The 23,139-nt window shown below is 23.6% G+C and overlaps 2 protein-coding genes across 3 annotated transcripts in view; one reads left to right on the top strand and one right to left on the bottom strand.

Moving 5' to 3' along the window:
• Nucleotides 1-1,332: 1,332 nt before the first annotated feature.
• On the top strand, nucleotides 1,333-3,496 carry LOC122854641 (zinc finger protein 622). Its single transcript, XM_044155478.1, has 2 exons — nucleotides 1,333-1,512; nucleotides 1,830-3,496. Exon 2 carries the CDS (start codon nucleotides 1,847-1,849, stop codon nucleotides 3,029-3,031), a length of 1,185 nt encoding a protein of 394 aa, XP_044011413.1. The 5' UTR covers nucleotides 1,333-1,512; nucleotides 1,830-1,846; the 3' UTR covers nucleotides 3,032-3,496.
• A 2,154-nt stretch (nucleotides 3,497-5,650) lies between these two features.
• LOC122854640 (netrin-3-like) overlaps nucleotides 5,651-23,139 on the bottom strand; it is a 74,374-nt gene continuing 56,885 nt past the window's right edge. The window contains exons 5-7 of one of the 2 annotated variants that reach the window (XM_044155475.1): nucleotides 11,760-11,828; nucleotides 7,990-8,188; nucleotides 5,651-7,012 (exon numbers count right to left, since the gene is read on the bottom strand). In XM_044155475.1, the coding sequence (XP_044011410.1) occupies nucleotides 6,865-7,012; nucleotides 7,990-8,188; nucleotides 11,760-11,828 (416 nt within the window). In that variant the 3' untranslated portion in view covers nucleotides 5,651-6,864. Of the gene's footprint in view, nucleotides 7,013-7,989; nucleotides 8,189-11,759; nucleotides 11,829-23,139 lie in introns of those variants that run through there. The other variant, XM_044155477.1, reaches the window with a different exon arrangement.

Genomic DNA, 23,139 nt, shown 5'->3' with positions numbered 1-23,139 from the left:
TGTTTTTTTGGTTATCCCCACCATTCGCTACATGCGCGACATGATGAACTCATGCGCTCAAAACTTGCGGGGGTGGGCATCAGTCCGTTGATTGAACTTGAAGTGAAATGACGTATTTTTTCTTGTGCTCCCCACTTTTTTATTTTTTCTCTATATTTTTGTGTTACTGTGTGAACCTGAACGACAACGAACGCTTTTTTTTGTGCTCCTGCTTTTTTCCTGTTTTTCATGGTACAGTGTCATTTCATAATTCATATTATTATTTTATTCATTAAAAAAATTAATTTTCAACTTATTCCGCATATATTTTTTAAATATTTATCTAATATTATTTTGACTCGACTTTCTTGAATCTTTTGGCGGCGTCTATTTTGCTCTCAAAATGGCCGCCTAATTGATATGTTGAAAATTAATTTTTTACTCATTTTATCATTTATTTCATCATTTTTTGCGATTAAAATTATTATTTTATGCTCCCGTTATTATTTTTTATTTATGCCGCTTTTTTATTTTAATGTCGTGCAATTTTTTATTAATTTTAATAAAAAGTTGTACGAGTCCTTTGCCGGCGTCGTGACGATGTTCGTTTCTTTTTCACAGTCGTTTGTCGGCCATTGATAAATTTACGCGATATTTTTATATAATTAATTTTATTTTTTATTTTTTTTCGTGAAATAAAAAATTATTAATTAATCAGCGATCATTGTATGTATATTAATTCAATTATCAGCGCCTCAAATATTTTCGAATTAATATTCTCTTTTTTTTTTTTTTTTTTTTTTATTTCTACAAAAAATAAAAAATGGCTAAGAAACTTCGAGAATAAAAAATCGATAAACTTCCTTCTTCTTCGTTGTATTTTCTAACCAATCACGAAGGCTAGCGACGAACCAATAGCTGGCAACCTTTACCCACTCTTGCGTTGTATTTTTTAACCAATCATGAAGGCTAGCTACCAACCAATAGATGGCAACTTTGTCGCCGCCATCTTCGGTAAAAAAGCGCACCGATTTTGTGACAAATTCAAATTCTTTTTTGAACAATATTTGATGAAGCCGATAAAAATTTTTAATTATTTTTATTAAAGTTTGATTATTATAAATGCATTTCTTTTGAGAAATGAAACATTTATTAATTATTTTATTTTTTTTTTTGCTTGTTTATAGTCTTTTTGACACAATTTTTGTTATTTTATTAAACTTTTTCTATCTATCTGTCTCGCTCTTGAATTGATTTTTGTCTTCGCAATTCATCCTCTAGTATGAAGCGACATCTATTTGTAAATCAAAAAATAAGTCTATATCGGCCACGACCAGTCTCGACAAGTCTTGACTGATTTTGTAAGTCATGCGCCATCAAAAAATTTATTAGATAAAAATTTAACAGATAAAAAAAATCAAGCACATCGTCATTGTGATTGAAACAAATTAGTACTGTTATTAAAGTGAAATTATTACACGTACTATTGCAAAATTAATTGCTAATTTTTTGCTGATACTGAAAACAATTGTGGTAAGTACAATATGATATTTATTTTTACTTAATCAATTAATTCTTAAAATCTAATGTCAAGCAATCTAACCTCAAATCATATATCAAAGTTTTCAATTAAAAAAAAAAGGGACACGTGAAATATCTTTTTTAACATAACTATACTCACATTTATCCAAGTAGTTTTGATTTTTATTTATTTTATTATAATTATATAATTTATTTAATAATATTCATTCAAATCGTTGCTATTTTAAAAAACATTTAAAAAATTTAAAATATTGAGTAAAATTAGCAATACCACATTAATTATTGATTAAAAAAAATTTTTTTTACAGATAAATAAAAAGGCAGAATGGAAACTGATAGTGTAATTGGTAATAATCAATTTACATGTATAACATGTCGTGTTGCATTTCGTGATCTTGAAATTCAAAGACTTCATTATAAATCAGATTGGCACAGATATAATTTAAAACGTAAAGTTGCTGAATTGCCACCAATAACATCTGAAGAATTTCAAAAACGTGTATTAGTAGCTCATCAAGCTGATTTAAAAAAAGTTAAACCAGCAACAGCACAATGTAAAATGTGCCATAAAAATTTTAATACTATAAATCAATATGAAAATCATATAATGTCTAAAAAACATCATGATAATGAATTAAAACACGATATTAAAAATCACGATGATAAAAATATTGAAACAAGTTCAAGTGATACGGATTCTTGGACATTATTACCACCAAATAATGATACTGTTAATGCTGTTGATGGTGATGGTGATAAAATAAAACTTGAACCAGATAAAATTGAATCAATGGATACAGAGTCTGATGCTGAATCTGTTGAAAGTGATGAAGATCCAGAAAATCCAGTTAAAAATAATGATTGTTTATTTTGTGATCATCATAGTAGATCATGGGTTAGAAATTTAAAACACATGTCTGAAAAACATTCATTTTTTTTGGCTGATTTTGATCACTGTATTGATCCAAAGGGTCTTTTAGAATGGCTTGGTGAAAAAGTATATGTTGACCATGTGTGTATTTGGTGTAATGTCAGAGTATTTCGCAGTTCAGATGCTGTAAGAGCACATATGATTGATAAAGGACATTGTAAAATGATATATGAAGGCGCACTTGCACTTGAAGAATACGAAGATTATTACGATTTTTCATCAAGTTTTCCAGATGCTGAAGATTATGATGCAGATGATGATCATAACGTTGAACCTCTTGACTTTGAGAGTGAGGATTTTCTTACATTACCATCTGGTACTGTTATTGGACACAGATCACTTCTGGTATATTTTAATCAAAAACCCCACCAGGTTGTTGCTATACCTCAAAGTGAAAAAATACGAAAAGTACTACGTCATTATCGTGCATTAGGATGGACTGGATCTGAAAAAGCACAAATTGCTAAAAAAGCAAGAGACATCAAGTACATGCAGAGAATACGTTCAAAATATTCAACTCAATTGAATTTCAAAGCAAATAAATTTCAAAAACATTACAGGGAACAAGTTAACTTCTAGACATTTTGAGTTATCATTATTATTTTTTTTTTTTAAATTAAATATAATAATAATTTGTCTATAAAGATTATTAAATATAATAAAACTTTTGTTCTATTAATTAAATAAAAATGTATAACATTTTCATAGAATGTTATTTGTATAATTACCTTTTATTTTTCTTAATCCAATTATTATTATTTTTTTTTTCAAGTAGATGTGTCATTTAAATAGCTTGATAGTTTAATACTCATTTATTATTTTAAACAACACTAAAAATTATTTAAATAATTCAAAGTTATTGATAGGAAATAATAATTTTTTGCTTACAAAAAATATAAAAAATTTAAATCGATTGATTGACATTATTTTAATCAACAAAATAATTTTATTATGACAATATTAAATAATTGAAAGCATAATAAATTAATTTTGACTAAACTCAATAGAATTTATAAATAAATAAAATTCAAAAAGACAAAAAAATTATTCTTATCACATCAATTCAATAACTGGGGTATTTAAAATTTTGTTTTTTTTTCAATTTTTATTTTACACGATTGTTTATTTATTAATAAACATTATAACTAATGACATTTATTAAAACAATATAGACTCAAAATTAATATATTGAGTAATTTTAATTAATTTATTTATTTTTGATAATAAAATTCATAGCAGTACAATGGCAATTGATAATAATGACTTAAATTATTACAACTAATTTTATTAATATCATCATTATTATATGATAGAGGTATAAATAATTTATTTATTTTTTATTTTATTATATTTTTATTAATATCATTTTTTGTTATTATCATTTTTATTAATAATTAATTATTTTTTTTTTTCATTTTTCAACTGAAATGGCTCTGACGATTATGTTAATATGAATTGTCATAAATATTTATTAACAGCGTAATATAAGTTTTGACAATAATGCCAAGCAGTTTTTCTTTATTATGTTTTTTTTTTTTATTTTATTTGATTCTTATTTTATACTCGAGAATATCGCGTAAATTTGGGGGGTGTAATATTTTATGTTCTGAAAGTATTTGTTCGTTTTTCAATTTTATATGTAACGACTTTACTTTTTATCATAGTTTACGCATTACAGGATATATTATATTTTTTTTTTTCATTCTTATAGTATTATTAATATTTTTTTTTTATCTTAAAAAGTAATTCTACTCTTAAATTATATTATTCTATACATACATGGTTTATAGGCTTGTGACGACAAGAATTTTTTATGTTATTATTGGGTTTTTTTTTATAATCTTATTATCAATTTTATTTATTTATTTATCGAAATTATTATTGACGAAATAATAGACAATTAAGTTCTAAAAAATTCATATCAAAACAATTATTGGCTATTTTTTTTATTTTTTATTGTTTGATGGCACATTGAAATATAAAATGAAAATTATTTTGATCCCACAAATAAAAGTCTTATTTTTCAAATCGTAATATTAATGAAAAATCGAAAAGATTAATTTTTTTTTTAGTAAAAAAATTTTAGCTCGTCGGTTTTATCTTAAATATTGTTTAATTAATTTTTTTTTTTTCTTTTCTTATTTCTCTTGTCATCAGCCTTTAAATACTGTACAATACAATTTTATTAAATATCAGGAAAAATAAAAAATATTACTTGATAAAGTAATAAACTATTTTAAATTAAATTATGTGTATTAAATTACAAAATATATATTCTATTTGATAATTATAAAAAAAAAAACAAATTAAAATAAGACAAATATTATTTAGCATTTTAATACAATTTTTTCTTTTTTTAATTATTTTGTATAAAAAAAAAATTATAACGATTTACAGTCATGAAAAAAAATCTACGTTATATAGTATTACATTTTTTCTAAATTTTTGTTTAGATAAAAAATAAAAATTTACACAATAGCACACATATAATTATTGATCTAATTATAGAATAGAACAAAACTAAATAAATAAATATATAAAAAAAAAAACCGCAAATTAATTGCGTGGAAGCTACATGCAATTTTCATACAATAAAAAATGATCTTTTTTGATTGTTAAAAACACAATTCATCGTAATTTTTTATATAAAAAAAAATATAATTTTTTATAATAATTATATATTATTGGTTAAACTGTAGACATTTTCTTTTTTTTTTTTTCATATCATTTTAATATTGTGACAATAAAACATGGCGCACCAATGGTATCTAGTTTGATATTTATATTTAAAAATAATAAACGCCATTAGGCAATATGTAAAAAATAATATATATATCTTTAATAAATTAGAATTTATAACAAAAGAAAATCTTTTTGATCAGTGTTTAAATAACTTTTTTTTTTTTTCTTTGAAATTTAAAATTCATCGATAAATACTTTATTACAACTGGAATTTTTTTAAGAAATAAATTTTAAATATTTAAAAAATTTTATCGCCATCGATTTGACATTGATGATAATATATATATATGTTGAAAATATTTTTCTCGCCTGTTTTAAATTCATCCGGTACATAATATGCTCACTCGCTGAATTTTATTTACTTTTTTTTTTGCATTTTATTAATTTTTTTTTCTTCATTTATCTCAAAAGCGAATATCGAATTTTTTTTTTTTTTTATTTTTGTCTCCTCTTTACCCCTTCTGTGTATATATATTTTTTTTTTTTTCATACAATTTTTCAACCTCATTATATTTAAACCCCCTTTTACTTTCTTCTCTTCTTCATGTTATTTTTTAAATTTTTTTATATTTTTTTTCATCATTTTATTTATTTTTTATTTCTCCATTTTACGTTGCTGTTTTTTCTTTGGCGTTTGCCTTCTTAAAATGCCAATAAAAAAAATAAAATAATCAAAAACGATGAAGAAGAGAGTTATGAATTACGAGAAATAATACACTGAGGGGGCTGCCAATGAGTAAATCAAATTTTGAAATGTAAAACACAGTAAACCCCGTTCCAAAAATCACGCTTGATCTTGTTCACCCTGGCATGAAATTTTTATATTATTTTTGCCAATCGTAAGCAATATTTCTTAATACACTCTGTCAAATATTATAATCCATTTATAATTTTATAAATTTTACATGTTTATTTTATATATTCCCATTGATTATTTTGCTTTCATTTATATTTCTTCTTTATTATTTCTCAATATACGATAAAAAAAAATTATAAAAAAAATCTAAAACATACATTAATTGAATTGTGAAATTTTGTATACATATATATTTTAATATCGACTAGAGACTATATCGATACCATCGATACACACACATACATCCGAGAAATATATATATATATAATTATTTATAAAATGAACAACTACAATTATGAGAAAAAACTTAGCTACATTTTTTTTTTTTTTTTTTCGATAAGATATGTACGTAATAGAAGATTTGTTTTTTGACTCGATGAGTATTAGAGAGAGATATTATTTCAGCTGGATAATAATTTATTTGTATTTTTAATAGATATAGTTTTTTTTTTTTTGTGACAAATAAAAATCACACACAGGTATTACATATTGATAATAGTTGTCGGATGTATATTGAAAATAAAAGAGGATATAAAAGAGGGTTGTTATAAAAAAAGCAAAAGTTGGAGGGTTAAAGGAAGATAGTGTGTAGGTTTACTGAGTGGGTATGTCGAGTGATTGACAAGTGTACTTTGAGTTTGCTTATTTTATTGATTTTCATGTCTCAAAGTTAAGTCTAAAAAAAAATTATTATTGTTACTATATGAAACTTTATTTAATATTATTATTATTTATTATTATTATAATTTAAGTTTGTTTATTTGTTTATTGTTGTTTTTGACATTAACCCCCATCGATTATTTGATGTATCTCTTCAATGACATTGTCGTGATGAACGTTTTTGAAAACGACGCATTCTATTATGCCACTCGTCTCGCCACTCAATAACAATTGATTTTTGTGTCACAGCAAGACCATTCATACCGGTTCCATCATTTTCTTGACCCAAAAACAGATATGATCTGAAAAATAAAAAAATATTAATTTGTGGATTTTTATTTATTAATAATTAAAAAATATTATTTATATTTCTTTTTTGTCTTAAAAGTATGTATATATTTTTATCAAATATATAATAAAAAAATTAAATTAATTTTATCTGTTACAATATATCCCCATGTTCAGATAAGAAAAAAAAATTAAAAATCTACAAATTTAATGTATTTTAAATCTTAAAAATTGATAATTTGTTTATTTTTTTTTTTTCGATTAAATTTTTTATTCATTTTTAAAATTATGCAATGATCTTTTTGGCCTTGATGTTTTGCTGAAAAACATGGGAAAAAAAAGTGTAAAGATAAAAAAAAAAAAATAAAAAACATTTAATGAAATACGAATAAAAAAAAAAAAAAGATTGAAAGTTGTATACGCCTACACGCGAAAATAAAGAAGCTTGAGGTGTGTATATGTGCTTGTCAGATGAGTGCAACCCGAGGGGTCTCATAAAGACTGAATATTTCTGACAGGTGTGCAGACTCTGTAACTCCTTTTTTTTTTTACATTATAATATAATATAATCTCCCTGTCATCTCATTCTAGATTTTTACCATATTTTCATAAAAAAATAAATACATTAAAATTGAATAATAAAAAGCTCTCAAAAGATACGCGTGATATAAACCCGCATAAAAAAACAACTGGATTTTTCAATTAACACTAATAATATCTGATCAAAAAATCATGTACATTAAAATATTAATGATAAACCCATAAATCAATTAAAAAAATAAAAAAGATTATAGTTATATGAATGGAAAAAAATAGATAAATTAAAAATAAAGATAAAATAAAATAATTTACTCGGTAAATTAGTGGTATTTAATTGTTTGAGACAATTGGTATGATTACTAAACATTCCAGTTTCATTAAGATAAATTTATCAGTTTTTTTTGTTGTTGTAATATAGAAGTTATTTTTAAAAATAAAAAAATTCTCTTACTTGTTTGGTTTGATCTTTGGACATCTGCATGCAAGATCAGCAGTATGAACATAAAGTGCCATTGGTCCACGTTTTATTTGTGATTCATCACCTCGTTTGTATATTAAATCAACATTTAGAGTAAATTTAGCAAATGTATTACCAGCTGTATTTCCAACATCATTTATTTTTTGTCTACCTGTGACTCTTCCAAGTATTGCTAAAACAAATAATACATATTATTTTGTTTATTAAATTAAATTTAGTTTAACAAATATTGTATTGTTTATTATGGCTATATACATTCAATATTTATTAATCATTTGATTCAGGAAAAACAAAATTGATTTATAAGTTAAACTCAATTGTTTTTGTTTATTGTTCCATGAGAAAATTTAAAAAATATAAAAGAATGTGAGTTGTGTATTTGAACAAGACAAATAACAAATGTTTCAGTTATAAAAAAGAAAAAAAAAAACATTTAATATTATAACTTTGCACAATCAATATAGTCACGAAACAATTGTTTTGGTAGAAAAACTATAAATTCATCAATTTGATTTATTACATCAATTTGTAAATTCCAGTCTGATTTAATGTTCCATTGAATTTATTTCTTGAATTTTAGACAAGCTTTTTCACTTATATATATTTTTTCCTTTTTTTTTTTGTTTTTTTTTTTTCTCTCGAGGTGTCTTAAAGTCATTAGCAAAATAACGATCCATTAAATATAACGTGTAGAAAAGAAAAGAATATAAATAAAAATTAAAAAAATAAATAACATTCGATTGTTTAATGTAGAATTTTTTTTTTTTTTTTTTTTTTTATAAAAAAACAAGTGATTAATCATTCTTAATGTTTTCTAAAATTGAAAATAATTATTGTATTATGTAGCGTCTATTTTAAATTGATTCTTACAAAATTTGCAAATAACTTGGACTTTATTTCTGTTATTTTTTAAAATTTTTTTCTTACGTCTTTTATATTTTATTTATTTATTTTTTATATATATGATTTTCCGCTCTATAGCTTTCTCAGACCTGTTGAAGTTTTATTCACACTTTTAGTATGGTCGAAAATAAATAAAAAAAAATAAAAATGTATTAAAAACGAGTGTATAAAAGTGAGTTTTCGTGTGTGGTTACTCGTGCGCACCGCAAAACCAGCTAAAGACACAAAAGCACGACCACCACGTTCAATTATTGAAGCACCATGTTGGAAAAAGCTTTTCATATATTTTTTATACTCTATTCTACAATTCTATTGCACCCTTGCTTTACTCTAAAATCCCTAACTGAACTCGTTGACGACTCGACAGATATTAAAATCAAATAAAAATACAAAAAAGCCTTAATGTGACTTTAAATATTTATAATTTTATTTTTCTAATATGTATATTGGCATTTAAAAATAAATAATAATTATTAGAATGATAAAATAATATAAAATGATAAATAATATGAAAATTAAATCAAATTTTATCTTTAATTTACGATTTAATTTGTCAGAATAATTTATAAAAATTCATTTATCATACATTTTGATTGGATAACAAATTTTTTTATTATTTAAATAACGCAAAATTTAAGTTATCACAATAAGGATAAAAATTGAAAGATATTGATGTCAAAAATTTAGCCTAAACACAAATAAAAATCATCACCATATGTATAAACATTTGAGCCATGACACAGTTACATGTTTACGCGTTTCTTTCGTTAACTTCAAGCACATGATTCAAAATCCGTTAAATCAAAATTAAATAATAAATTATTTAGTGATAAAAAATGAATATATAAGCGACTTGACTTGTCAGTGAATTTTTGTATTTTAAAAAAATCTTTCCATTCAAGATACACGATAGTTTTTTTGTTTTTTTTTTTTTTTTTAGTAATTAAAAATTTCACAATGAATTTATCAATCAGTCGTAATTTAATATATATTATTTTAATTCTTTCAATTATGGTATGTAGACAAAATAAAAAATATATATTCTTAAATTTTGAATAATTACATTTTTTTAAAATTGAAAATAATTATTCATAGGTCAATATTATAATATCAGTTGAACAAAAAATTGATAATGATAAAATTAATACAAGTACGAATACTAGTGAAAAAAAACCTCATGAAATAATAAATTTTTATAATTTTCAACAAGAAGCGTTTCGTAATATTTCATCAAAATGTTATACACATATGCATAAATTATATTTAACAACAATAACTCATTATGGAAAAATATCAAAATATTTTAAGCCTAAAAATGATAATACAGCTGATTGTTTTAGAACGACAAAAAATAAAATTATCGATGCATTTAAAAATTCGACAAAAAATAATGCTATTTGTTTGATTGATAATTTATATTTATTTGAAGATTTTTTTGAATCAATGATTATGGTAAGTTTTTTTATCATTTTAATATGTTAAATAAATTTAATATATACATAACAATCATTTTATTTTTCAAATATTAAGTCACTCAATGTGAAAGGAGACTATCCATATTGTTATGTTGACAGGGACTCAATTTTGGAAATTTTAAATTGTCTTGATTACGGTTTACTTCATGAAATAAATCCTGTCGTTAGAGATAACAATATATTACTCAAATTTGTACAAAGTGAAGATGATTCATTTATTTCAAGAACAAATCAATGTACAAATGAAACACGTTTGAATTTTGAAAAATCTGTAAATCGCATATCATATGAATTTGAAATGTGTCTTGAAGAAAAATTAATTGATAATTCTGATACTGATCATAATAAAACATTGGTATGTATAATTATAAAAATCTTTTTTTTTTCTTTAATTTTTTTAGTAATAAATAAATTATATTTTTTTTTACAAAAAGCAAATATTTATGGATTCTACAATTAGTAATGCTGAAAAAAATTCAACACTTGTTAATTTATATAATAAATGGTTAAATTTTTTGAGACTTGAAGATTCACATATAGAAATAATAGAAAATTATAAAAGACAATTGACTGTTTTAAATAAAAATTCACCTGAAACTACAATTCCCTTTGGATATAATATAACTTGTTGTTTAAAATTTTCTAAATGGCTCATGGATAAATCAGTAACAAATATACTTGATACAACAAAAAAATGTTCAACCGACAAATCAATTAGTCTCATGAACTTTGTCAACTCGTTTATCAAGGTATATAAATTAACAAACAAAAATTATTTATAATAAAATTACTTTATGTATTAATATTATTAATAATTTTTTTTTTTTGTATATTAAAAATGCAGGATTACAGTTTTAAATCATCTTTTGATAATTGTGTTGGTAATAATCATCAACTTCCCGAAATATTCAGATGCTTAGATGATACAGTATCAAATAAAACAAATAGTGTTAAAATGATATACAATGCTTTTAGAAATGATATGAATAAAAAAGTTGATTATCTTATTTCAAATTTAAATGAATGTTTAAACGAATCAGCTGATATATTTAGTCGTTTTCAGAGTTATACAGATACACGTTTTAATTTATGTTCAAGAAGTCAAAAATATAAAGATAAATGTGTCTATGAATTTTTGGATTCTCATGACTTGGAAATATTATTATCATTGCATGTGATAACAACTGAGGAATATAATTATAAAATATTATTAATAAAAAGTTTCACTTTTTCTTCATGGAAAGGCTAAAAACAAATTATTAATTATATTACTGGTTAATTTTTATCATTGTATTTTAATTGTACCTACAATATTTAAATAAATAAATCATGATAATTTTAATAAAGATAAAATTATTTACTTACCATAATCGCGTTTACAATATTTGTTGAGATTTAATCGTTTTGTGCTTGCTCGACATTTGCCACATTGTTCTGTAACAAAAAAAATTTATATAAATATATACATATATAATATATAAAATTTAATAAAAAATAATGAAAATTAATATACAATTTGATTGATGTATGTATATATAAAATAGCAATAAGTTTAAAAGCAATATATTGATAAATATTTTGAAACTATGTGTATATAAGATTGACGTTGTGGACACGCATCCATGGGTACCTAAACAAATCTTCCATTTATACATAGATATATATTAACATGTAATATATGTGATAGACATGTGGACTGCTGATGTAAGCCTAGAGGCTGCGTATTCAGTTGAGAGAGTACCGAAAACGACGGATAACACATTGCTCTTCGGTGAATTAATTGTGTTGGCCGGGGGGAAATGAGCCCAAAGTCCCATATACACTTTCCAAGATAGATAGATAGACACATTTGCCATTCTATCACCCACATATATATTTAGTGCCAACTATAATGAATACATATATACAAAAACAATAACATCCCATCAAATGTTCAATTTTATTTTGACGTTTAATTAACTTGTCAAAACAAATTTTCTATTTTTATTTTTCTAATATTTTTTGAGATGATATAAAATTTTATTTATTTTTTTTATTTTTCTCACATCATCAATAAAACTATAGAGTAACTTAATTTAAATTTTTTTTCTTTACAATTGTAAATGTAATTTACAAAATAATAGGAAAAAAATAGAACAAGTTTTATTTTATTTTTTTTTTTTTTGGTTATTCAGTTTTTCTTTCTCGGTACTTATTTTATATATATTTTATTTTTTATTTTATTAAACAAGTTGAAAAATAAAATATATTATCTATCTCTTGGCATTATTTTCATTCTCAACGTGTACTATAACGGTAACAAGATTTTGAAGAAGGCGAGAGAGAGTTTCAACTATACCATCGGTTAGATTAGCTGGTAAATTTAAGCCGACAGTACGGATCACGTATTTTGCACGAAAACTCTCACATCTCGAAATTCAATATATATATATATATATATTTAGTAGCAGAGGTTGTTGGATATTTGGTGTCTGCATTAGAGAGATGGGGTGGACTTGGTTCTCGCCACGAATTTCAATATTTTTCATGGGGTTGAGAATAAAAAAAAATAAATAAATAAAAATAAAAAAAAGGTGTGCTGCACCATCAGGGTGAATGAGCAAAAAGAGAATTGAAAAAAGATGCAAAAGGGGATGAATTGAGTGTAAAAAAAAATTCAAAAAATATAATAATAATAATAAAAAGTATATGATGTATATATATATTTAAAGTTTAAAGATAGGGATAAATAAAAAATGAGGGTAACTCAAAGTATTATAAAAAATACTTCCCCTTTTTTTTAATGTAATTTTTATTTCGTGTGTCACGCGTTATATCTGCAGTATATAGTCAAGTGACTTTTTGAAAAATTCCTTGGCAAGGACCTTTCTTCAATGCATCACGAGAGGGTGTAGATTTTTTTTTTTTTTTAAATTTCTTTATTTTAATTTTAATTAATTGTTTAATTTATTTTTATAATGTTGGGATATATGTGTGTGTTTGAAAAATAGATATTTTTTATTTTATTAATAACAATTGTTTTTTAATTATCATTGCAGATAGTATATGGATAACAGTAGTACGAGTTGACAACACCAATCAATAATTTTCATCAACTGCAATAATGGTGAGTTAAGAAATTTTACGTAGGCGAAGCCTATACACGGAGAAAAATTTTCAGCAAATTTTGCTATGGCGCCATATCATTGAGGGTCTATCTTCTGACTATTCAAATATTTACTATTATGTTAACAAAAAAAAACAATTTTTGTCTTGAAAAATTAAAATGTACCATAGCAATTTATATAATGTTTTTTTTTTGCTATGTTGAGATTAAAAATTACAATGCATAAAGAAATTTTTACGAAGGCCAAATTTAAAAGTTAAAATAATCCAGCCTAAAAATTACATTGTACCATAGCAAAATATATATATATTTTTTTTTGCTTTGTTATTCGTAAAATTTTACGTTGTTGCTGTGGACAAAATTAAAATGATCCTCTGAAAATTTACAATGTGCCATAGTAAAAATTTAATTCTCTTAGAAATCCTATAGGTGTCACTGATAAATACAAAGCAACATGGTTAAAATTACAATGGGCCATAGCAAAAGCAATGACAGACTCAGAAATGTCAACCACCCCCACTTTTTAGCCGATCGCGCAGGCGTGTCTTTGCTTATGTTTAATGAAAAACAAACAAATGTCAGCTTTTGCAAATGTTGTTGTGGCGCAGCGGATAACGCGTAGGAATTCTGTTCGGAAGGTTTGGGGTTCAAATCCTGGTTTAGGTTAATAAATTAAAAAAATAAAATAAAATAAAAAGAAATAAAAAAAAAACAAATAAATAAATTATATAGATATTGACAATAAAAAAAAAAATTTTTATAATATTTTCAATAAATGGAATAAATTTTGCGTTTGACCATAACAAAAATTACTATGGTACACAAAAAAAAAATAGCCACGCCCACACGATATTTTGCTATGGCCCATATGAAAATATCATGAAACCGAAAGATGGCGCAGCTCAGCTATGGGCCATTGTAAAATTTGCTATGTTTTTTTCGTAAAAAAAAATAAAAAATTCTCTCCGTGTAGTATTAAATTCATACACGTTTTTTTTAAAATGATCATATCTTGTAAAGTAATAAAGGTAGAAGGATCGTATTAGGACCAAATTATTCGTCTATGAAAATACTAAAACCAGGGACTTACTAAAAGTAATTTTAATTGTTAGTTAATTTATTATTAACAAAAAACGATCACCGTGTAATTTTCAAAGTCAAATAATAAGAAAACTAAGAACAAATCATGGATGCGATTTTTTGCCAGGATATTAAGAATGACGGAATTTATAATAATCGAGTTGAAAATTGTTTTTAATGTCGTTGGAAGATTGTTAATAAACAAAAAAACAAAATTGCTGTTTTTTTATGTTTTGCATAACTCTTTAAAATTTTAACTTACAAGCTTTGTTTATAGCTCAAATTAATTGTCTTTTCGATACCGAGAGCCAGCCACTCTTGATAAAATTTGCTCTGATCATTCGTTAATTAGATATCAGCAATTGTTTATAACAATCACTATCAGCCTTTATGTTACAGTCGAAAAATAGTAACGAAGGTGATTTTAGCGATTTTTATGAGACAGGGTGGCTCTCAGAAATTTAATATCAAATTTTTGAGCTTAATAAAACTTTTATGTTAATTTGTTCAAAAGTTATCCGAAATATAAACAATTACCGATTTTTATTTTGAACATTTTTTCTTCAAAAAAGAGTTTAAAGCGCATGCGTAAAACTTTCTTTGCTGTGGTTACAATTTGCTTGATCGATAAAATAGTTATTTATATTACCATGTTATTAAAAAGAAAAAAAAAAACTACCATGGACAAATTTTTAAAAAAAAAAAGAAATAAAAAAAAGGTTTTTAAAAAGATTTGTTTAGTTAAAAAAAAAGTAAATTGAACGATTTATTTTTTTTATATTTGTATTGATTTTTTTTTTGAACGAATCTAATAAAATTATTAATTACAAGTGGTATAACCTCAAATTTTTTTCATCTGTATTTTGATTTATGTACATAATTTGACAGGTGAAAAACAGCGCGAAAAAAACAAAAAATATTTAATCATATAATTTAAAATTATTAATAAAAAAAAAAACTAAAATGAATTTGGAATAATCAAGAGGAACCACACGGGCTTTCGCCGGAGTTTTGAAAATTTTCAATTTTCAATAGAACGAATCCGTTACTAAAATTTTTTTAATTTATTTTATTTTAATTTTCAGATTAGTAAATTGTTTAAAGTATTTGAGTTAAGTGTGCACACGTGGTTCCTTTTTTTGTGTGAGTTTATTTCACCCCACGTTTACTTATATATATATATATATATATATATATTTATTGGGGGCTCGTTAATTAAACCAGGGAAAATTCAGCATCACGTTAAGAACCGAAATTACAAGTCCTAAATTTTCAGTCTCCAACGTTTATTGCACAAGTGGACAATTTGTCTCCAAAGAAAAATGAATATATAAATTTTCTTTTTACCATATAATAATGAAAAAAAAAAAATGGAATAAAATTTACACGAGAGAAATTCATGTAGAGCAAGTAGTTTATCGTTGAAGTTTTTAAATTTTGATTCAAAAAATAGTCTCGAAAACTGATATAAATTATATTTGTTAAAAAAAAAAAAAAACGAATTACAGGGTGCAAATGAGTTTAAATTTAGACAAAGATATATCACTTGAATATGATAATGAGTCATAAATTATTATATAAAAAAAAATATATATACTGATTTATATTTTTTGACTCGTAAAATCTTAAAAACTTTAAATCTATTTTTTATATATATATATATATATATCAACAATAATTTAAATAAGAAAATTGTAATTTTATTACCAAAACTTGTACAGTCCATTAAATTTGTATTACCAAGAAAAGGCGTTTCGGCATTGGTTTATCTATCAAATAAGGAATTTTCTTAAAGACAACTTATTCTACTGTTAAATCGTATCGTGAATAAAAGCATCTTCCCCACAAAACATTTTATTCCACTAAAATAATCCACAAAAAATAAAATAAAAATATACAATTTCAATTTGTAAGCTTCTTCCATTCATACAATCAAAAAGCACAAAATAAAAAATTAGATAAATTCTTTGAGATATATAAAATAAATTCTCCAAGTTTTTTTTCGCACTAGACATGAAAATTGCTTTTGAGGTGTGATTAGATGACCAAGGCTCAATTCAAGCACCATCCTAAATTCCTCGGTTGTAATAGAAAAAAAAAAAAATATAGCAAAAAAGAAATAAAATTGTACGATGCAATGAAGAAGCTTTCCAACAACCTTTTCATATCCCTTGTCGACATCCACGGCGTCGAGCCGTGGGGCATCGATTGAATTTCAAACGAAATTCAAATTACGTTTAATTTGGTTAGCCACAGACAAGCGCCGCCTCAGGCCCCAAACTCGTAGCATCATTCTATCTTTATTTATCTTTCACAAATTTTATATATATATCTATACCCTCTGGCTTGTGTAAAACTATATATGGTTGTATATTTTATACAAAATTGTTCATATATATATAGTAAAAAAAAAAAGTACCGAGGGAAAAACGAACAGTCCATGCTTCATTAATACACCAACGAAATTTTTTAAACTTGTTTTGTTGCATCCAACTGCTTATTTTAGCTATTTTTTATTTTATTTTTTAATTCTTCGTTATTCCAGATTTTTAAATTCTCTCATTCGTTAATTATTTATTTATTTTTTTATATATATTTTATCAGTCTCATTACATCATTCGGGCAAAACCTGTGGAATATAAAATTATTTATATAAAAACTTTGTCTTCTCAATTTACCGTCTAGTCATCAGTAAAATATCGCTACTTTTTCGCATATTCAATTTAAAAGACATGCCGCAAATAATCTTCATCATCAATTTATTAATTAAAAATTTATTACTTTTTTTTTTAAATCACTAATTAATAACAGTATTTATCTATTTTAAAATTAAATTTATCATTTCTTCTCAGACATAATACTGACCTTTCTTAATAATTTAAAAAATTGGTTATATATAATAAAAATATATTAATGAAGCTTTTTTAAAATCAATCAATATATTTTATTAACCAATTTTATAGTTATTTTTTTAAGAAAAATAAATAATAGATGTATTGATTTATTTATGTCAAATAGTAATTGACGGGCATTTAGCTTCTACATAAATCTTTTACTCTATATATCTATTTATATTTGTGTTTGATCACAAAAAGAGGCGGGAAGGGGGTGAAGGTGACAGGGGGATAGACGAGATAACGAGTAATAATAAAAAAAAAAAATAAATTGTGAAGGGGAAACTTGAGCGTTTGGATTAAAATTATTTACAAAACTGTCACAACCGTTATGAAGAAGTAAATAGATACGTACAAAACAAGATCTGACAAATTCAGGATATCAATATTCTCTCTGTGTGTCATATCACTGTGAATATTAATAATAATATGTCTCATTAAATTCAGTTGAAAACAGATGTTTATACAGAGAATATAATTATCTAAATCACAAACAAGATAATTACGTTGTTAGTTTTTTTTTTTTTTTTTAAATTTTTATGTTTATAAAAATTATAATTAAAATTTTTTTTTTTTTTTCGTTTTAATAATTTCATTTTAATTTAATTTTATTATTTTTTTATCTGTCTGAGAATTAGTACTTTAGTCAATATAATTTTTGATCACACTTGATGATATTTTATTATATAATAAAAACTTTTTGATCTACTGAATGTCGTTAATATTCGGTTAAATAATTCAGTGTATATTTATTTTTATAATACTGTGAAAATCTATTTTATCTATATAGTAGCTGCAGTATATTTTTATTATATATTATTCGTAGGGCGTATATATAAAGTCACCTCTTGCATTTGTGAAACTTTTGGGATTCCCCTTGGGTAGATTAGACGAACTTTGGATTACTCGAGTTGCTTTAATCCCATTGGGACTACTGCTGGCTACAACCAAAGACAATAAATATATAACAAAATAAGGCCTCGGGTATAAAATGTAAATAGCCAGTGTCCTCGTATTTCTTACTTCAGTTTATCGTATAACTATTGTCTTTTTATACATTCATTATTTTACTTTTGTATAGGGTTTTTCGTTTTAGACTTTTTTTTTTTTTGCTCTTTGTGATATCACTAACGAAATTCACGTACACGGATTTTATGTAGCTAAGAAAATAACTGATAACAGAATATCCTCCAACTTTATTTTTTTTTTTTTTTTTACAGAAATCACTTATCTTTAAAAGTATTTTTTTTTTATTATTCTATTTTAAATTTATTTCTATTTTTCTTTTTTATCTTGAAGCCAATGTACTCCATCAGAAAAATACACTTTTCTTATAGTAAGCACTGGTTGATGGAAAAATGTGTAGCTTATTCGTTTTTATTTTTTTCAATTTTACTTTCATATGCCACAAATATAAAACGCATCTCAGCGTGACGTGTTGCGATATATGAAAAATATAAAAATGTATAAAATACATGAAGGGTAGAAAATGATGATTCACATTTATTACAATTGTTTTTTTCTTTTTTTTTTTTTTATACCCATTTTTTCTTTGTTCCATTGATATGATTCTTGTAAAATTTCTACTTGTTTGTAATTTAAAATATAATACTATAAAACTTGAATAACAAAGTTAAAATTTAATTACAAATAAAGATGAAATATTAATAGAAAATTTTTCCTTAAAATTAATAATCTCTAAATAATTAATACATTATTTAATTACAAATTTGTTTTGCCATTAAATATAAAACAATGAAATTCATTAATTATTAAAATTTGTCATATACAAATAGAATAATAAATAATATTTTAGATGAGTAGTCATAATGAGATTATGTATTGTTAATGATGTCTCTAATCATACTTTGAATTAAACGTGATATATAATATATTTTATTTAAAAAAAACAATTAATAAACAACAATATGCGTCTCGTATGAATTTTCATTGTGATGTTTTGTGAATAAAGAGTTATTCATTCGTTAAATTTCTACCACAAAGTGTTGAGGAGGCGGAGGATTAAGAGAGAAATAAAAAGAGTTCATAAAAGATAGTTGAAAAAAAAAATTCAGAAAGTGTTGGTTGATGGGTTGCATTTGTTTACCTTGGATTACTTGCATCTCATCGTCACGGTTTTTACAGTTTTTTTTTCTTTTCTCTTCAACTTTTTTATATGCAATCATCTCTCTTAAATTTTCATTTCTTTTTTTTATTTTTCTGTATTTTCGTTTCTTTCATCTGCATTGCGTTAAAATTTTTTTTTTTTCTTTCTTTTTTAAATGTTTACCTACTGTGTATTCTTGATGTAAGTCAGCAGTTTGGTTGTGTGTTGAGTACTCGTTTTGCGTGGGTAACATGCACGATCGTAAAACAACATCTTAATTACACAAGGGTATGTTTTATTTACCGTTTTGTCATTTGCTATATACAATGACACGTGACTTTAAGTATATTATTTTAAATAAACAAATATAATTTTAAAGCTTTAAATATTAAGAAATTTTATTTATATATTTAAATTTTCTTTTACAAATTTTACGTGATTCTATATTGATACATTGAATTATTTATAAAATGAAATTTTAAATATAAATATTTTGTAACTTATAAGTTGTAAAATATATATTTGTATCTTTTGTCATACAAATATTTTTGGCTTAAATACACTGAGAAAAAAAAATAACAATTTTTACTATGCTAGCAGGGTAATCGTCGGGTAAAACTCGATTTTGGGGTTTTTTCATGTTCTGATATATAAAAATTATTGTTTAGATTATATAAATTACTTTGCAGCACAGTAATAATTGGGATATGCCAGGGTAGTATTTATTGGTATAACAAATATTGATAAGCTTAATACAATTATTACAGTTTTATTCAAATAAAATACTGAGCTTTGGATAATTTTTATTGTGCTGAACACTAAACATTACTCTGCAGCATGGTAAAATTCAACCCTCGGTAATCTTCGGCGCTGTTCGATAATTATCGTGTCAGGCTTTTGTTATTTTTGTTATTGTGAGACGCACATTTAGGTATTTGTACGTCCAACGGTCTAACGGCCTCCGTAATTATACATAATATTGATATTAATTAATTCAAGTGAATAAAAAGTGCAGTTATAAGAAAAATCTACGACTTAATTTGAGTACTTTTACTCGCTAATTATTTATAGATATCACTAGTGAAATGGAAGTGTGAACATAATTTGTGTGCAGTTTTCTTTGTTTATCGTGAATTGATAGCAGTGAGGATGGTCTCAATTTTATATTATAAACAATATTTAATGGAAACATCCACACAATATTATTTTATAACAAAAATTATTATTGTATTTTTTAAATGAACACACCGAGCATTATGAAGTTAATAAAAAATTTTGTCGTGAAAATTTAGATTTGAATAAAATATATAATTATAAGTTAACATATACACAAACTTTTAAATACAGAATTTATTGTTAAAAATTGATATAAAAAAATACATTAAATAAAATTTTATTTTGAGTATCGTTATTTAATTTCCTTTCATTTATTTTTAAGCAATATTTAAAAAAAGATAATATATTTGGAATTTTTATTAATTCAAATAATTAAAATTGTTGGTAATACATCAAACTTTACTTATCGACACTATATTTTTTAGTGTGTATGTATAGTTAAAATTACTGTGTATGGTAATTTTGTCCAGCCGAAATACAAATTAAATGGCACGAAGGGTAAAAATATTGTTCCCATTGTAATATGTTAAACTTAAATATTTGGCCTTACAGTAATTTTTATTTGATTTTAGTTGTAAAAATTGTTATTTTTTTTTCTCAGTGTATTATCTTGGGTATAAATAATTTTTAAAAAGTTTTTTTTTTTTTTTGTATATGAGAGAGTTATGTCATTTATCATGAGTTAAAGACACTAGGTGTTGGACAAAGTTTAGTCTAAGTAACTTTAACTCTTCTGTATTGTTATTATTATTATTTATTTATTTATTTATTAGTTTTATTTTGATACTTTGTTGTAGCCAAGTTTTTATTTTTTTGCTCACACCAGTTGGCTAAGATCCCAAAGGTTCAATTTTTTTTAACCTTTATATATGAAAAATAAAAATATAAATCAAACTTGTATATGTCATTTTTTATTTTTACTGTATTTTAAAGAAGATTAAGAGATTTTTTTTTTCCTTTTTTTTTTAATATTACCAAATTTTAGATAGAAATAAAATTATTCATTATTCTCATCACGTCCAGTTTTTTCTGTGCAAGATTATGTTTTAATTAAATTTTTTTTATATAAAAAAATTTAAACAAAAAAAACTGTCAAGACGTGAATTTTTATATCACAAATGACTTTTTCAATTATTACTGAATTTTAATAAATTATCGTTTACTATTCACATATAAAAAGTTAAAAAAAGTTTCAACGTAAAAATTTTATCTCTTAACAAAAAAATTAAATTCATATAAAATTACATATACGAGTTAAATTTTCCATCATATGAAGCAGACTGATAAAAAAAAAATGAATAAATAAAAATCATAAAATAGAATTAATCTCAAAGTTAAATTAAAAATAAATAAATGAAGCTTTTTTTGATATTTTATATTTATATTAAATTAATTACTTGAAAAGAAAAATTTTTAATTAAAATATAAAAATTATATATGAACAAAACAAAAAGGGTTATTATTATATAATTTTCATATTTATGAAAGTATGATGTTGGATCATTAGTGCAAATAACATACACCATTTTTTTTTTTATCCTCATTATATCTTGTATATTATAATATAATTTCATATGAAAAAAAAATAAAATAATCATAAAATTTATCCATGAATTTTTTTAGCTAGTTTGTCGTATGCATAATAGATCCTTTTTTCACGTTCTTGGTATTGCACACGTTGTTGCGACCAGATTAACGTCAGAGTAGCTTATGTGAATGTTTAAGTAGTTGTCTCTCGTGTGTCAGTCAAAACGATAAATGAGGTGAAAATATAATCATAATAATTATTATCATTATAAAATCATAAAAAAATAAAAAATAAAAAAACATACGTAAAATAATATAACAATTTAAAAACAAAATAATAAATTACAAAACGTAAATATATATTAAATTTTAAAATGATTATTTTAATTTTTTGATAATGATATTTTAAAATATAAAAAATATAATTATCATTACTTATATAAAGCCACAATATAATAAATATAAAAAATACATTTATTAAATTTGAAATAATCAATTTAATTTTTTGGATAATAAATGTTCTTAATCGGGCACTTTGTAGTATTAAAATGATGAAAGAAGAGAGAGAGAAAGAAAAGGTTACTGATGAAAAGGGTTGAATAAGAGGAGGGAATCTGTATATATATATAAATCTTTTTGCATGTATAATAATAACGAGTTGGTCGAAACTTTCGTAATTCTGATGGCGGAAAGCTGATGGTCGGTTCCGGCCCAAGAAGGATCAATTAGTCTTGATTTAAATTAGCAGCAGCAAGGCAGATTGTAATTAACTTTAGTTTAGGTCGCGAGACGATCCTCGGTCCATTTCAATTTAATGTGCAATGAGAGCCTTCATAATAATTAAGATAATTAATAATAAATATGTTTTTATTATTTTATAAATATTATTTTTGTTTTTTTTTTTTATATTATTTA

This window comes from Aphidius gifuensis, linkage group LG4 (genome assembly GCF_014905175.1).
Source record: "Aphidius gifuensis isolate YNYX2018 linkage group LG4, ASM1490517v1, whole genome shotgun sequence".
NCBI classification, from domain to species: domain Eukaryota; kingdom Metazoa; phylum Arthropoda; class Insecta; order Hymenoptera; family Braconidae; genus Aphidius; species Aphidius gifuensis.
This window is presented reverse-complemented; position numbering and strand designations above follow the sequence as displayed.